Source organism: Spermophilus citellus, assembly GCF_964194105.1.
Source record: "Spermophilus citellus genome assembly, chromosome: 19".
Taxonomy (NCBI): Eukaryota; Metazoa; Chordata; class Mammalia; order Rodentia; family Sciuridae; genus Spermophilus; species Spermophilus citellus.
Genome location: NC_138201.1, coordinates 109,305 through 127,975, shown reverse-complemented (window position 1 = coordinate 127,975; position 18,671 = coordinate 109,305). Strand labels below are relative to the sequence as shown.

At 42.1% G+C, this 18,671-nt stretch overlaps 1 protein-coding gene and 1 pseudogene across 2 annotated transcripts in view; one reads left to right on the top strand and one right to left on the bottom strand.

Moving 5' to 3' along the window:
• The window catches only part of LOC308638611 (vomeronasal type-1 receptor 90-like), a 48,006-nt pseudogene extending 36,679 nt beyond the window's left edge, over positions 1-11,327 (bottom strand). The window contains exon 1 of the transcript in view: positions 10,865-11,327. The product of the transcript in view is annotated as a vomeronasal type-1 receptor 90-like (transcript). The remainder of the gene's footprint in view (positions 1-10,864) is intronic.
• On the top strand, positions 4,783-5,736 carry LOC308638482 (vomeronasal type-1 receptor 94-like; the record flags this gene model as incomplete). The annotated part of the gene is made up of 1 exon (XM_081275971.1): positions 4,783-5,736. One exon carries the CDS (start codon positions 4,783-4,785, stop codon positions 5,734-5,736), a length of 954 nt encoding a protein of 317 aa, XP_081132097.1.
• Positions 11,328-18,671: the final 7,344 nt, after the last annotated feature.

The following is an 18,671-nucleotide window of genomic DNA, read 5'->3' as shown; positions in this document are numbered from 1 at the left end:
TCACCAGCTGTTTCTTCATAATGTTCTTCTACTTCCAAGCTCGACTTGGGCCAAAAAAATACAGCATGCAGCCCACTTTATCCATATTTCCTGAGTCACTTGCCTGAGGCAATATCAGTCTCACCTTCCAAGAGATCAAATTTTAAAACTATTTCTAGAAGGCAATGATAGAGACGATAATGATGGTAAACTTGAGCTATCGTAAAAAAAAAAAATCACCTGATTGACAATGACAAACCAAGTTCTGCTCTCTCCTGTGTGTGTGTGTGTGTGTGTGTGTGTGTGTGTGTGTGTGTGTGTGTTGGGGGGGGTGGACATGGAGTGCTAAGTGACAGAGATGAATCCTGTTTTTTACACCTTATCTGCATCCTAAAAGGTAGGCATGACCATTTCAAGTTTCAGAAAAGAGATACTGGTCCCTTCTTCATTCTGGAATATGTCGACCTAAGTGTCCAATCTCACGATGCAGCATACAAACAGCTTTTCTCCTTCCTTTCCACTCTACAATTCCTCCCAGACCCCAAGTTCAGGTGCAGCATCCTGAACCCTCCTTACTAGTTTGGGGACTTATTGGATGACGTCATGTATCTCAGTTTAGTATGAAATTTTGGCAGCTGCCAAATGATAACAATGTCTTATATGTTCAGACCCTGATCCATTTAATAAAGGAGACTTACTGGGTTTTCCTCCTCTGAGGGGTCCCCATCCCTCACTATCAACTTGAAACCATTCTGCTGGTGGCCTACCCTGCCCTGTCCCCTGATCTCCAGGACCCTGCTGTGCTAGCCAGGTGAGAGCCTGATGAGACACAGGTATGGGGGACATGCTAGAGAATTTCTGTTTCCATAAAGGGAGCATGCTCACCAGACTGTTTTTCCACTGAAATGACTCATCAGTGCAGGTGCAGCTAAATACATTTTTTAATAGTCACTTATTGCATGATATTGAGATAAAGTCCAACTGAGGTGATTGGCATGCATAGCTCGCTGATAGTGGTGAGTGTGTGTAATTTGGAAGTTAGAGTGTGACTAGGGTACCCCAGTCTAGCCTGGCTCTACTTTGAGGAAGCTAAGGGGGTGCTTTTGATGATGTGAGATCATTGCCAATTTCCTTGAGCTGCAATCAAAAGAAGGTTCATTTTTCATATTGCTATGGAGGGATTTCGCTTCCAGAAAAAAAAAAAAAACGTTTTAGTCATTTTCAAAGCTCCACTGGAGCTATGATTTCCTGAATATTAATGTCAATTCATAGCATCTGTACACCCCCGCCTGTTCTAAAACTTTTAGGTCGACAGGATTACAGTTTCTAAAGGTACTCTGCAGCCAACCCCATTCAGTGCCCTGATTTATTAGATTATTAAACTGTACTCCTTGAAGAGCTCAGTAATATAAAGTATTTCTACAGCCCATGCTTTTATTCTTATTTATTCACTAGCTGAATTTCTTGGTTTACTTAATATTCTTTATTTGAATGTTTCTAGACACAGTATCATTGTACATAACTGTGGAATTTGTGGTTACATATTGATACAGACATACAATAGAATGCAGTGTGGCTGCAGGTTCTTTGAATGATTTCCACTCAATGAAAGAAAAAATGGCATTTCACAGAAATTACATGAGCTAAAGTAATTTTACAAGGATTTTACAATGGTAGCTCTTGGACGATAATATGTATCTATTTAAGATTATTCTTTGACCTAGCAGTTTGGGAGCCTGAGGCAAGTTCAAGGCTACTGTCAGCAACTTAGTGAGGCCCTAAGCAACTTAGAAAGACCATGTCTCAAAAATAGAAAAGTTAAAAAAAGATTGGGGATGTTGCTCAATGGTGAAGCACCCCTCGGTTCAATCCCTGATGACAAAAATAAACAAACCAATAAGGATTATTCTTTGAATGCTATCACTGGACATTTTTTATCTTACAAATGATAACACGCTTATATCATTACCAGTAAATATAAGGTTTCAAGTCATCATTTTTGTGAACAATAAAGATTAGAGATAGGGGGTTGGGGTTGTGGCTCAGCGATAGAGCACTCACCTAGCACCTGCAATGCCCTGGGTTCGATCCTCAGCACCACATAAAAATAAATAAATAAAAGAAAGATATTGTGTCCAACTACAATGAAAAAAAATATTAGAGATATTTGTAACTTTGATATTTTACTTTGTGTTTCTGGGATTACTGTGCAACCATCTCAAATAGATTGGATAACTGAATGGAGAAATATATCACATTACTTGATCATGACTTCTTAAAACCTGAAATTTTTTCTCCTTGATCATCTTTGTTCTTTTTGTACTGGCTTCTCTTTTTTGAGAAAAAAAAGAATAGGAAAACAAAGCCATAATTTATATAAAGAACTTTACAAATCAATAGCAATATGGCAGTAAAATTTACTTAACAAGGATTTTATTCCTATTTGGTATACAAGGTCCATGAGCCTTATTATAGGTACCTTTTTTTTTCAAACAACGTTATAAATTTTTGTATCAGGAAATCTGTATTCCAAAACTTTTAACTAAAAACATGCTTCAGGTCAGAATTCTTCAATGGGTTCCAATGTTTGAGAGTGATTAACATTTTTCTTCCCCTTAGAATATGACATTAAACCAGTAGCCATAAAAAAATTGCTCTTATATGTTTGCTTTTCAGATGAAATTTTTTTCTACTATGTGGCAGAAATATTTTACAATACTGTGTATCTCACATGAGTTATATTTAATTAAATATACACACTCTTCAAAAAAAATATTATCCCGCGAGATCACTCATCAAATTTTTCAGCATAAAATTCAGGCTTGGGACTCTTGAGTCTGGAGAAACGTCACCTTTAATTTGTAATCCAGATAATATCTGGGGACCCAACTTTCAAGATTGGGTTGGATACTTGTCCTTTAATCAAAACCTTGAAAAGAAACAACAACTCCATTTTGCTTGTAGTTCTAATTATTACTCTGATTGTAAACCATGGGAAAGGACTAAGAAACGGACTATGCTCTTGGTAATATTTCTGGAATATTCTACCTGAGGCTCGTTATTCCAGCTTGAGGATAAAAAAAAGTGACATGTACAATCACATCAGAGGATTCCAGGAACAGACCTATGATTTCAAAAGAGTTCTCTGAAAGAGACTGTGGAAAAGTTCTACTATATTGGAAATTTCTAATTTTTGGTATCAGACATTGAACTCAGGAATGCTTAACCACTGAGCCCCTTCCCCAGCACTGTTTTTTAATATTTTATTTAGAGACATATTTTGTTTAGAGAAATATTTAATACTTTATTGCTGATTTGCTGAAACTGGCTTAGAACTCAGGATCCTCCTGCCTCACCCTTCCAAGTGCTGGGATTACAACCATGTGCAACCAGGCCCAGCAGAGTTTTCCAAATTCTCTCCTCTCTTTTCAGGCAGCAACACAGCTGTTTTGTTATGAAAATAACTGAATTGATTCTTCCAAGTCACATGGATTAAGAACTGTATGATAATAAAAATAAACATTTCTATAGAATTTATAGAAATTCTAAAAATTTCTAGAGAATTCTAGAATATAGTATGTGTATCAACATCCAATATTGATACACATACTATATTTTTTTGCATCAATCATACCTCCAGGGTATACTTAAAGTGTATTTATGTTGATAGCTGAGATGACTGTACCTCAGCATTACAGAGTGCTTAAACTAATGCTATTGTAATTGGCAGCTCATATACACACACTAACCAGTCTGACTGCAGACGTCACACCAACATTTTCTTGTTTATATATTGTAAATATTTGGTGTGGCAATAAATAAGCCATAATTAACAGGGTGTAGACATACAGTAACTCTGTGCATATTGGATCTGTGATACTCTTTGCTTAGGAGGGGCTAATTTCCTCTTTCCTATAATCAGCCCCAGTTCAATTCACCCAAAACTGTAGAGCAACAATTATATACCTGACCAACAATGTCGGGCACATAAAAATCAAGTATGACTCTGTCTTCACCAGAAAATCTCAGACATGAGATTGTAGGAGGAAATTATGTTCTAAGATAAATGGTAATTCTGTTATTTTTACCACAGGGGTGCTCAAGAGTGAGTTATACCACCACACACTTTTTTTTTTTTCATTTAGAAATCGGGTTGTGGCTAAGTTACTTAGGGCCTTCCTAAGTTGCTGAGGCTGTCTTTGAACTTCCAATCCTCCTACCTCAGCCTCCCAGCATTTTGGATTACAGGAGTGTGCCACTGGGCCCAGATGGCAATTATCAATATACAAGAAAACTGAAGTAACATTATGTATGACATTGTGGAGGCCCCAAGGGAAATTATAACCCAGCCGAGACTGGGAGATGTGAGGACAAGGGAGAGCATGGGCATGGGTTCTGGGTGCTGTGAGAGAGAACTAAGGGGGTTTGTTTGTTGGCTTTTTTTATTTTGTGCTGGAGATTGCTCGGTGGTTAGGTGCACCAGCACCAATTACACCCAGTCCTTTTCTTTGTGTATTTTGAGAGAGGGTTGCACGGAGATGCCCATGGTGGCATCATACTTGTGATCCACCTGCCTCAGGCTCACAAGCACCCAGCATCTCAGTCATTGGAATTTTAGGCAGGCATCACTGTTCCCAGCACCAGAATTAACACATCACATGGAATAAAGGAATGTTTTGATGAATCCTCTTTATTTTCCCGATTGCAGGGTTGTCCATTGGGATTGATGAAGGACATATTTGCAAAGAGGACATTTTCTTGCCTTTTTTCCAAAGGTATTCACAGAATTATTTCCCCCATAAGATGAACATAGCCAAGAGACTGTACAGTAATATTCACATAAAAAACACCGTGTACACCGTGATTGGCATTGGGGTCATGGCCAATGCCCTTCTTCTTCTTGTCCACATCTTCTTGCACATTACTGGGCAAAGACCTAAGCCCACTGACCTGCCCATTGGTCTCCTGGCCCTAATCCATCTGGTAATTCTGCTCATCAAGTGCTTCATAGCTGCGGAAATTTTTACACCTCAGGGGGGCAGGTGGGATGACCTGACGTGTAAATTTCTCATCTACCTGTACAGGTTGATGAGGGGGTTCTCCATCTGTGCCACCTGCCTCCTGAGTGTCCTGCAAGCCATCACCCTCAGCCCCAGGAGCTCCTGCTTGGCAAGGTTCAAACATAAATCCTCACGTCTCAACCTGTGTTTCCTTCTCTTCCTGTGGGTCATCTATTCATCCTTCAGTAGCCACCTCTTCATCTCCATTGCTGCTACACCCAATTTTACCTCAGACAACATTACGTACATCACAGAATCCTGCTCCTTTATCCCCATGACCTTCTTCCTCCGGCACAGCTTGTCCATCCTGCTGACCTTCAGGGAAGTCTCCCTTATAGGAATAATGACCCTCTCCAATGGATACATGGTGGCTCTCCTGTGCAGGCACAAGAGGCAATCCCAGCGTCTCCACAGCACCGGCCCGTCTCCAGTGTCATCCCCAGAACTGAGGGCCATCAAGACAATCCTGCTGCTCATGAGTTGCTTCGTGGTCATGTCCATCTTGGACAGCATTATCTCCTATGCAAGAATCACACTGAATGGTGATCCAGTGTTTTACTGTATCCAGATCATTGTGGCTCATAGCTATGCCTCCTTCAGCCCTTTGGTGTTCATTAGTACTGAAAAACGTATAATTAGTATTTTGAGATATATGTGGGAGAAGACAGTAAATATTTCAGTAACCAGTGCTGGATAAATTCTGTTAAAATGAGAAAATGTGATTTCTTTGGGATGATGCACCATGGCACAGTATATATGCTGTTTTCTTTAAATATAATATAGAGTTCTTCTTCTCTTAAAGCTGTATACTTGGATATGTAAGTGGCAAATACATAAAAGAAAATCAAGCCATCTTTATCTGTGAGATATTACCAAGGTTTTATGTTTCTCATTGAGTCCTCCAGCAGGGACTCTGAGGAGGATGCGACTTTTCATGACCTGGGCTATTCCAAACTATTTTTAGGTACAATAGTCACAATGATTTTCAATAATTGTATTGCCTCAGTTATCTATATTTTTTCAAATTATACATGTAAACATTTGTTACCATAAAACACCATATCATAGAGCATGCATGTGTGCACATGTGCACATGCACATTCACACACACACACACACACACACACACACACACAGTACATGCAGAGAATCATACAGTCATTTCCACAGCATTGCTCATAAAACCATGTTTTAAATAATCAAATGTAGAAAGAACCCAACACCCAGAAACATAAGAATATATAAACAATATGTTATTCAGACACTGGACTATTAACACTTAAAATGAAAGAAAATTCTGGCACAGGATGCCAAATAGCTCAGCCCTCAAGATACTCTACTCAGTGAAGCAAGTCAGTGACAAAAGAACCAATATTATATAAAAAGAACTTAAAGGAGGTTGAAGTTGGAGTTCCCAAATTGATAGACACAGAAAACAGAATGACATTCCACCAACCCGAGGATATGGGGTCTCAGGAATGTTGTTATCTTAACCCAGTGGTGGAAAATATCTTTTCTGAAATTAAAAAGCAAGTGATCAATTTCTTTTTAAAAAAAAATTAGGTATACTTGGACATATGTTTATGTTTTATTTTATTTATTTATTTTTTATGTGGATCAAACCCAGCACCACACCAATGCCAGGCAAGTTCCTGTCCACTGAGCCAAAACCCCAGCCCAATGATAAAATTCTTAACATGCCACAATGTCATATGGTGAGCTTAAAATATTAGAGCCAATTCCTTTCAGTGTTTTGAAGATGTGTTTTTGAAAACTCAAATCTTATTCTCAGTCTCTCACCCTATGATTATACATGTTAGCAAACGTAGTTAAATGCACATGAAGTTTATTAACTCATTATTGCACTGTTACAAAAATAAAGAGAGAAGAATCAAATATAATCCCTCTAGAAAACCAACAAACCTCAATGATAATTAATAAAAAAGAAAGGAAGGAACAAAGCAAATACAAAAATATACAAAGGATACTAAACCAGAAAATCATTAGGACCACAAGTGTAAGTTGTTATACGTGTCAATAATAACCTGGCGTGTGAGTGAATTCCTCAATAAAAATACAGAGACTGTCTACATGCATTGCTAATCCCAGTTGTGATTGATGTGCAAACAGTTTTTATTTCCTTACTTTCAAAAAAATTTGATAACTTACACATAGAAAAGTACCAAAAAAAATGTTCAGGTGTATAAATATGTCAGACATGTAGTCCTCAAGGCCAGGGCCAGCAACAATACTTGAAGTGCATGTCCTCCAGGCCCTAATCTTCATTTTACAGAAGTGGCAGAAAAGAACACACTTTTAGAACTATCATTTACATTTTTATTTTACAATTTTGTACAGAAATGATACTATGTGTGTTATATAAGTTGATTCTTTAAAGCCTCCTCAGTATCTATTTTACCTTAAATGAAGCAGGTATATGAGAGCAGATCAATGTAATATTTTTGGGTGGTGCTGGGGATGGAACCCATGGCCTTGTGCATGTGAAGCAAGCACTCTACCAGCTGAGCTATGTCCGCAGCTCTAATGCAAATTTTTTTAATGTATAAATATACCAGAGAACAATGGGGCTCTGTGCCTGTAATCTTCTGTGAGCCATTAAACAGATGTGCACTCATGGAAAATCTTTCTAGTGTCATTTGAGGCTTGTCATGGAGCAGACTGAAAAATGTTGAGTAAGTGAAATAATAAAATTGTCATTTTGCCTGATCATCGCATTTTGGGAAACATGATTTTTTTTTTCTAATGGTGTATAGAATTTTCTTTTTAAAAAACACCCTGCCTGTCCTCCCTCATGTCTGGAGGCTAAAAAGGTTTCTCACATGGAAGTGCAGCTTAGCAAAGGCTGGGAAGAGGCAGGAGAAGGGGCACTGGAAGGTGCAGTCAAAGGAGGGTGAGGGGTCCCTGGGCACAGCTGCAGGCCTGGGGTGAGAAGTTCCCAGGAGTAATCTCTGAAGATCTCAGCTGAATCTAGAATAGATAGGAAAAAGGTGAACTTTGGCCAACTTGGTTTAGACACCTGGAGTAAGAGTATAACCAAAACAAATCCATACATGGACTTTGAAAAGATAAGACAATCATTTTTTATTGTTACTGCAGATGGACAGCATGTCCGTTCTTCCAACATCCAAGTGAAACTGGTAGGTTATGAAGCAAGCATCTTGATCTGGGAAGGCCTGATAAATATCACAAAAAGTTCCATCAGTCCCAAGTCTGTTCTGAGCCAATCTGAGACCTACAAACCTTCCTGACCTCCTGCCCGGGAAGACTTGATCTGTGTGTGTTTTTGATTATTTGTCTGTTAGCTAAAATAATTATGATGAAACCCCAGGATTTCCAACACTAACTGGAAGACATGGTGGCTGTTTTTCCTTAATGATCATATCTGGTCCCTTTGGTAAATGACTCTACAGGTCACACAAGATCCAAACGCAGACATATCCACTCTCTTTCCTAACAGAGAACAACAGTTTCTCCCATATCCTGATGATGTTACAGAGAATGGATTTAGTTGACCATGAAATGCTTGAGGGGACAGGAAAAGTTGTAGCCTCAGCACTAAGTTGATCCTCTGTAATATTTGAGCTGGGCACCGCATTGTGCAGCTGCAGTTCCAGCAACTCAGGAGGCTGAGGCAGGAGGATCTCTTGATCGCAGGAAGTTCAAGACCAGTCGCTGCAATGGAGGAAGATTGCATCTCAGAAACAAAAAAAAAGAGACAATATTTGAATATTTTCTGCTACAGAGTATTAATAACTTAGAGGAAGTGAGGCAAAGAAATGCACTCCATGCCTAACCTTCTTCCTCTGGTTCAAGTAGACTTTTAAGAAGTCAGGAGAACTAGCAGCCTCCTACCTTTGCAACCAGAGCCCTTGGGAGACCCACCACCACACACCCAGAAGTGCATTTGGATCCTCCACATGCTGTTCCAGAAGGAAGATGATGGTTTGTGTCCTCTTCAGGGGTTTAAAATTCTGCCACTGAACAGCATTCACACTGGCCTCTTAGGGTTCAATCAGCAGCCTGACTTCTTTGGTTCAGGCCACATTACCATAGGTCAAGCCATAGCCACCTGCCATCCAGCTGTATTTCTGGGCTGGAAGGATGCAGAACAGGTTGGCCTTTTAGTCTCAGGTTGTCTGTATCATTGGCTGTGACCCCTGTGTGCCACTTTCCTATGCATGTCATAGGTCTAGCAAGAAAGACAGACCATTGGTTAGGCTCAGGACCTGTAACCTGGGCTTGAGAGTTCAAATCCTGACTTTCCTCACCTATTTCCTCTGCAATCCACTGACTTAATTTATCTGGGTTTTGATTTCTTCACTGTAATGTGGGGGATCGTAATACTACTGCATTCAGAGAATCACTAAGGAAATTAAGAGTTAATACATGGTGTCTGTGTACACAGAGGTGAGATGCTACTCTTACCTTTTCAATGTCACAACATGATGTATAAATTGCATGACATCCTTGGTCGGGGGCCATGCTAGTAATCTTATTTGCATCCTTTGAATCTCAGAACAACATGATGCCAAATGAGTGCTATTATTTGTTCTCATCCACATGATAACCCTAAAACAGATACGGTCTCTATTTTACACTGAGGCTGAAAGAACTAGGCCACTACTTCAAGGCTGCAAGGCCAATAAAATTTAGATGGGAACATGGATTAGATCTGTGTGTTTCCAAGACATCTGAGCGCTCTCCTGCACTCTGATTCCTGATCACCTACTTATGCTTTTTTCTCCCCACTCTTTATTGGTTTAGCATTCAGACGAAAATAAAATAACATTGAAAAAGTTAAATAATGAAGTCAGAAAAAAAATACATGGAGAAATAATGTTATAGGTATATTGGGAAAAAACCTGGAGTTAACACGGAGGGGATTTCATTATTCTTATTGATGTTTGTTGCTCTAATAAAAAAAAAAAACATACATCAAAACACCTATTGCCTCATGTACCTCAAAAGAGTTGTACTTAGGCAAGATATTTCTGTTCCTAACTAAACAAAACTATTCTTCCAAAATGCTTTTTTCCAGCAAAGGGTTCACAGTCATGGTCTACTTATGGACAAGGGAAGGTATCTGCTTTAGGCAAGTTCAGTAACAAAACAGCCCATATATCATTTAACACTTTTTTTTTTTGAAACTATGAATTGAACCCAGGTGCATGTGACCTCTGAGCCACATTCCCAGAACTTTGTATTTTTTTTTTATTTGGACACAGTACCTCACTAAGATGCTCAGGGACTCACACAGTTGTTGAGGATAGCCTTCAACTTGAGATCTTCCTGCCTCAGCCTCCTGAGCCGCTGGCATGACAGGTGTGCACCACTTCACCTGGTTTGATAAAGATATTACAAAGAACAACAGAAGTTTCATCTCCCTCATCCTCATTTAGGTTTTTTTCCAACATCAACTAATTTTTGGAAACTCAGGAGGAAATAACGTGGGATGAAACTGTGAGGGGTCATCTGGCCCTGTGTAAACATGTTCTCGCCCTCCCCAGTGTGGATTGGAAGAACTGGATTATTCGTTTTTTGGTATAATGAGCATCACAGCACTGACGGTGGTGTAGCCATTGCCCACCAGCATCTGGAACACAAGGCGAACCAGATCCTTCTGCTGCATTTTCCCATAAGAGGAGGAGATCATGCAGTCAACAAAGTACATGACCACAAAAGAACCCATGAGGAGCAGGATGGTCCTAGTGGCCCTCTGCTCTTTGGAGGCCTGTGCAATCCTTCTGGTGTTGTGGAGGTGCTGGCACTGCCTCTTATGCCTCCAAAGGAAAGCCACCATGTACCCACTGGAGAGGGCCATGAGCCCGAGAAGGAGGACATCCTGGAGTATTCCTACCAGGGAAAATAAGATCCTGTAATAGTAACCTGTGGGGGAACCCTGCAGGATTTAGTGGAAAACCAAACATCTGATGTGTCATTGGAGGGGCCTCCAATAGAGACTAAAATATGAACATTAATGAACATGTTGAACACCCAGAGAAGGAGAAAGCACCACAGACTGTGCTGTGGGGACGTGTGCTTGAACTTGGCCAGAAAAGATCCTCTGGGGCTGAGGGTGGTGGCCTGCAGGACACTCAGCAGGCAGGTGGTACAGATCGACAGGCCCCTCATCAGCCTGTACAGGTAGATGTCGGCTTTACATGTGATGTCGTTCCAAATATCCTGAGCCCCCAAAATGTCTATATCCAGGAACACCCTGATTATGAGCATCAGCAGATGAATCAGAGCCAGGTGAGCGATGGCCATGTCCATGGGCCTGGTCCTGTGCTGGACAAGGAACGTGAGGATGTGGAAGAGGAGGAGGAAGATGTTAGCTGTGATCCCAAGGACAATTTGGGAATAAAAGACATTTCTTACAGCAAGAAAAATGGAAAGGGTGCTGCTCTTGGTCATTTTCTTTTTTTCTGGTGAAAAGACATATACAGTCCATGGCTGAGCATCAAATAAAGATAAAATTCTCATCAATCACAGTGGTTACCAGCTTCAACCTCCCCAACCACCAAGTTCTCCAACCTCAAAGTAAGTGGGCACTTATATAATGCACCCTTTCCAAACTCTCAATACACAAGCAAACCATCTTTTCTGTTTATCTCCACTGGTAGGGCCAGGATTAATTTGTCTTAGCATGTGCAGCAACCTCATAAATAGCTCAGTAGGTAGCATCCAAAGTGAGTTCATGTGGGGCAGATGGCTGGGATGTCCACATAGAACTCTCAAGGAAAGAATGTGGATGCTGGATGAAGTCCCATTCAGTTCTATATTTTCAGTGTTCTCTGTTCTGGATTGCTCATCACCAGTTTAGAGACAAAATATGAAAAATGTTAGCTCTGAAGGCAGACTTCTTGAATTTGTTTCTATATATATTTTTGGTACCAGATATTGAACCCAGGTTTATATAACCACTTTTATTATTTTACATATATTTGATTATGCCAGAGAAAACCATAAATAAGTGGGCAGAACCATCCATTTTTAGCAGGATTTAATTCCAAAATTTCTTTTCTGTCCCCTCTTTGGCATATGCAAAAATTTTGAAAAGTAATCATGATTTAAGTGTGTGTGTGTGTGTGTGTGTGTGTGTGTGTGTGTTTTAACCAGGAATTAAACTCAAAGGTGCTTAACCACTGAGCCACATCCCTGTTTTATTTTTTTTAATATTTATTTTTTAGTTGTATTTGGACACAATATCTTTATTTTTTTTATTTTTATGTGGTTCTAAGGATCAAACGCAGGACCTTGCACGTGCTATGTGAGCACTCTTCCACTGAGCCACAGTCCCAGCCCCTTATTTTTATTATGAGACAGGGTCTCACTAAGTTGATGAGTCTACCCTTGAACCTGAAAACCTCGTACATCAGCTTCCCAAGCTGCTGGGGTAACAGGTACGCAATGCAACAGCACACCAGGAAAATCTTAAGTACTTTAGGGGTCAGAGTTTTTAGTGTTTTAATTAGGAGAAAGAAATCCAAACTCACTCTGATAATGGAGTTTACATAAGAGAACAATATTTCATATCTTCTTTTCATAAGCAATGATATTTCCCCAGAGGAGAGAGAGACAATAGTGTAATAGAAAATTTGATGGTTACAATCTCATGGTATAGCTCCCTATAGAATGAAGGTATTTTCTTTATTTCCATCTTAATTCTGCCTTATAGCTATGAATTATGTAACATTTACAATGAGGTGAGCAACATATCCCCCCATTCTATCATCAAAAAAACAAGTGGGTAAGACTAGCAGTCATCCCCACAGCTACCTAAAAAATTATAGTTTGATAACATCAGTTATGAAGTGTGAGAAAAAATAACAACCAGGAGTCCACACAATTTAAATAGTTTAGCCTAGTTAAATGATTGACTTGAAATCTTTGTGGAAGTGTCATTGTAAATAGTGGAAATTAATTCATGATATTAGAAAAATGTAATCTCCTCCAAATGATTCATTTAGTAAGAAGTGTTTTTTTTTTCCTTCATTCACACATTTGGGTAAAGAACATTCCCTCCCTTGTTCTGCTCAAGAAAAACAAAAAGAAAAAGTGGTAATATAATGGTCCAGGAGTCTCCACATTTGAAGAGTCACAGATGGTTATTAGTAGGCACAGTGCTACAGGTAGCTATGGATAGATGATGCCTATTCCTGTGTGCACACTTGAAGTGAGTTGTAAGATGTACACTCACATTTTGACCCCAAAATACCTTTACAGCAACACAAACTGGATATGTAACTCTTGAAGAGGCCTTTAAAAAATTACAGAAAATGAAATAATGATGATTCCCTTCTATCATGTTATGAAATACAGGTTTGTCTTCAATTCAGTTTAATGCAGATTAGAAAATAAAATGGAGAGCATTGAAAAACAGGAGAAACAGGCTACCTGATATATCTGTGGACGGAGGGCTCAGGACTCTGGTTTCAGCCTTGCCAGGGGGATGGCCACCCTGCCTGCATTGTCATGGGAGGGAGGGATGGAGCCAGGAAGGCCCATGGACGTGCAAACACAGGAAAACCTTATCGTTTTCCCACAGTGCTGATCATGGGAAGTGGCAGGGTCACATGCTGTCACGGGTCCCCCACAGGCATTAGCTCCCTGCAGCCCCAGGACACAACAGGCTGAGAAGCAGCTGGCCGTATTCACACTGTGCGGGTCACACACGTGTGTATCAGTGAGACCCACAGGGCCCTCCATGGTTCACAGGCAGATGTTTTATAAAGAATGCAATGTTGCTACTTCTGTGCTAATTGATCAGTTTTATTAGAAAACATCCTGAAAATGTGGACATTTCATAAAAGCAAGTTAAAAGGAATCCTCTGAGCCTGTCCCCTCCCGGCTGTGCCTCACCCCACTCACACCTGCCAGGACTAGTCCAACCACGAGATCAGGGAGAAGACTGAAGCCTGTCCATCACCAGGATGATCCCAGAACACCTCCTCAGCTCTGGGGAGAGAGGGGCTGCAGCAGTTCCTGGCTACCCTGATGGCCCGAGCCCCAGGTCATGACTTAATCCCTGGTGGAAACAAGGTCTCCTCAGACTGGAGGTTCTGAATACGATGATATAAATACAAAGAGAATAATGTGGAAAAGAAGTTCAGGGACAGGTCCCAGTGAGGGAGAGTCCAGTGGGAAAGGACAAGGAAAGTCTAAGTGGGCAGACTAGTGGAGAACAAATGGAAATGAAAATCTAGCTTTTAAAAAATTATCCCCAGGGTCCTTAGAGCTGAGGGTATGAAGTCCTTTCCAGGGAACTGTAACCCAGTGGAGACACCATTTCCTGCCCTGACCAAGGAGCCATCACTTAAATATCTCACATTGTGCCACTGTCCAAATCATGGACAACACAGAGTTACATGTCATCACCCAGGGGCCAGAGACTAGTGAACAATCCCGAAGTTGATGCATCCCAGTCAGCAGTGAGGAAAGCAGACCCACAGCACTTGGGCTTCTAGGGCCTGGGTATGGAGGGATACTGGCTGGAGGGAGGGAGGGGGACATAGCTGCTTTCTCAGGTGCCCCATGGACACCATCATGTAAATACTATGATTTGCATCCTCGCTTCCTGATGTGCAATCGATACATGAAAGGGCACATGTCATTCGTTGCTATCGCGCAGATCAAGTTCACCATCATCTCTCCACTATCATCCCCTTTCTCCTTGATGACCTGGAGGGAGAATACCATTGGACCTTTGAAAGCCAGGAAGGGGCGGTCACTACTGTCCTTTTGTTGTGATATTAAGCAACTACACTCCTAGTTCCTGCTCCATAGCTGGAGGCATAATTTAGAGCTATGTTAGAACCTAACATATCATTTGGTTATTTTGATTCTTCATCACAATCACAGAAGCCCCCTCACACACTGGTGCTGCATCTCAGGAAGAGAAAAGCACTTACTTGGGCAGGTCGGTTGGGGAGTCAGGGGACCTGAGTGGATCCTGCACTGTTTTAAGGAAAAGACGTCTTTAACTCACCTCTCTGTAGGGCTTTAATTTTAGCTTCTGCAATAAGGTGACAAGATCCCACTGTAGAACTCAGAACTGTGGTTTCTCCAGTGGAACATGTCACCTGACTCTTACTTTTACTTTAGTCTCTGGTGGATAGTAGCAACCTGGGGAGAATCAAACTCAAAACTTTTCTCTTAATTCCCTGGACACATCTGTGTGAGGAATCTGAAGGCTCCCAATCACATAGACCACAAGCATTCTCTCCTTTTTTAAAACCCATATTCAAGTTAGTTCAAACCCACATCATATATTGTAACAATTTTACTCTGCGATAGGTGGTTCCTGGCTCCTCCTATGGATTCCAAGTGGCTCTGGGGGTCCTCTCTCTAAAATGTGAGACCATCTTCTTGGTACACTCTCAAGCTGACCATGTGGTTAGAGTAATATGTCTTCTGGGATTTTAAAGCTCAGCCCCAGTATTTCACGTCTGTTTCAGGTTAATAAAAATAACAAAATATCCATTATTATGATAGCAAAAGAAGCAAAAGAAATTTAAGCCAATTTCTTTTCATTGTTCAGGAATTCTCCAGGATCAACTCTTCAAAAAAATATGGCGCTGGGAATACTGGCCATCCATTTGTAGTACGATAAAATTTAACCTCTATGCCTCCTCACCCTTCATAAAACTCAACTCAAAATGAACAAGGACCTAGGTATTAGATCAGAAACCCTGTTTCCACTGGAAGAAAATATAGGCCCATCTCAGTATCATGTTGGTGTAGGAAGAGACTCCATTAGCAAGATCCCCAAAGAGCAAAAGGAAAACAAGAATCAGTAAATAAGATGCTATCAAACAAAGCAAAGGAAACAATCAAGAATGTTGGGCTGGGGTTGTGGCTCAGTGGTAGAGCACTTGTCTAGCACATGTAAAGCCCTGGGTTCGATCCTCAGCACTGCATAAAATAAGTAAACTAAATAAAGCTGTTTTGTACAACTAAAAAATAAATATTTTTAAAAAACAAGAATGTAAAGAGAGAGCCAACAGGATGGGAGAATGTCTTTGCCATCTGCCCCTCAAATAGACACATTCATCTCCAGGATATACAAAGTCTCATCTATTTGACACCAAACAAATGGGCAAGGTAACTGAACAGACACTTCACAGGAGAAGAAATACCAATGATCAGCAAACATGCAAAGATGATCAACATCTCTAGCAATTAGAGAAATGCACATTAAAACTACATGGAGATTCCAGCTCAATCCAGTCCGAATGGCAATTATCAAAGTTAGCAAGGATTCAGGGGGAAATTTTTACTCATACATTGCGGGTAGGCTTTTTAAATTTTTGCAACTCCCACAGAGAGCTATATGGAGACTCTTCAGAAACCGTGGACTGGAACCATCATTTGAATCAGTTATCCCACTCCTCAGTATATACCCAAAGGACTAAAAATCCACATAATTTAGGGAGCTGGGGTTGTGGCTCAGTGGTGGAGTGCTTGCCTAGCATATGTGAGGCACTGGGTTCGATCCTCAGCACCACATAAACATTAAAAAATAAAGTTATTTTGTCCAACTACAATTTTAAAATGTTTTTTAAAAATCCACCGTAATATAGTAAGGCAGCCACATCTATGTTTAGAGCAGCTCAATTCACAACATCTAAGCTATGGAAACAACCAAACTGCCCTCCAAACGATGAATGGCTAAAGAAAATGTGGTATATATACACCATGGTATATTACTCAGTCAAAATAAAAAAGAAAATTATGGGCCTGGGGTTGTAGCTCAGTGGTAGAGCACTTGCCTAGCAAGTGTGAGGCACTGGGTTCAATTCTCAGCACTGAATAAAAATAAATTTTAAAAAGGTCCATAGACAGCTAAAAATATTTTTACCTGATTTTTATTTTTTAAATATATGACAGTGAAATGCATGACAATTCTTATTACACATATAGAGCACAATTTTCCATAACTCTGTTTGTATATAAAGACACCAATTTGTGTCTTCATACATGTACTTTGGATAATGATGTCCATCACATTCCACCATCCTTGCAAACCCCCTGCCCCCTCCTTTCCCCTCCCAACCCTGTGCCCTATCTAGAGTTACCCCACTATGAGTCAGTTACCTTATATCAGAAAAAAAACATTCGGCATGTATTTTTGGGATTGGCTAACTACACTTAGCATTATCTTCTCCAATGCCAACCACTTACCTGCAACATTACCTCCCTACAATGCTGAGGTCTGGCTTTGAACTTGGGATCCTCCTGCCTTAGCCTAACCCGCCACCAAGGTTATCTGTCAGGGCCAGCATCCTAGCTTCTGCCCAAATTTTCTATCACAGAGCAAGGATCATACCTGAGTCCCATAAGGCCAAAAGGAGTCTAGACCCTGGTGCCTCCTGTGTGAAACCTCACGTGCACCCATGAAGCACCTGAGGGACCACAGCTGCAGGCTTCATTCCCCGCTTTGGGGATGCAAACTGGCAGCAGAAGAAAGGCAGGCTCCCACCAGCCTCATCTCCCCCCTCTACCTGGTGACCTTGAGCAGGGGACTCCTCTCCAAGTTCCTTCTGGGGTGGAAGTGTCACTGAGAAGTCATGAGAAGCATTATTGTCCCCCTGTCAGGTTTTGCAAAAGAAGCTGGGCGGAGCCAGAGTGCTGGGCGGAGTGGTCCTGGGAGGCCAACCCTTGGGAGCAGTGGGCAGGGCGGGGCCCAGCGAATGCGCAGAGCTGGGGGCGGACCGAGCAGAGTGAGCGAAGCCCCCCCCCTCCGCCCCAGCAGGCGGGGCGGGGCCTAAGGAAGGAAGTGGGGCGTAGCAGAGCAAGGGGAGCCCAGCGAATGGGTGGAGCTGGGGGCGGAGATAGCGGGTCTGAGTGGAACCGGACTAGTGGGCAGGGCTGAGGGCGGAGCCGAGCAGGGAGTGAAGCCCCACCGCTAAGAGCAGCGAGGGGCGGGGCCAGCGGAATCACAAGGGAGGCGCGCCTGGCCCAGGCTCCCCTTGAGAGCCCAGCGCGAAACAAGGAGCCTCCAGGGCGGGCGCATGAGCACAAGGCGAAGAAACCCCAGAGGCACCTGTATCTGGAAATCCCCTCAGAGATCGCCTTGGACCCGGGGGGAGCGGGCCCTGTGCCTCCCCTGGCCCGAGATGTGACCCCAGAGTCTGCTCTGCTGGGCCACAGTTCCCCACTCACACAGGAGGCCACGGAGGGAGGTTCAGGACCCGCTGCGCAGCCTCGTTCGTCCCTCCTCACGGTCGCGGTGGACTCTCCGTGTGTGTCCAGGTGGGTTGGGATCCAGGGGTCTCTGGGAGGGTCCTGAGATGTCGCCTTGGAGACTTGGTTTCTGTCGGAGAACCCTCCTGGTACCCGTGGTGTAGACTGTGAGACCTGGAGGCCGAGAGGGTGGCGGGTGACGCGGCTGTCACCTCTTGTCCTGGCCCGGCCCCCGCGGTGCCCACATCGACCCCCGCAGGGCGTCCTGGCCCTGGGCAGAGTGAGAAGCGCGGACCAGGAGTGGCCTCGATCCCGCCAGGGCGACCTTGGGGACTCGCTGCAGCAGGACACGGGCGATGCCGCCTCTCAGGCTGGATAGAGGCCAGCGCAGCTCCCGGGTCTCTAAGGGATGGTATGGCGGTGGCG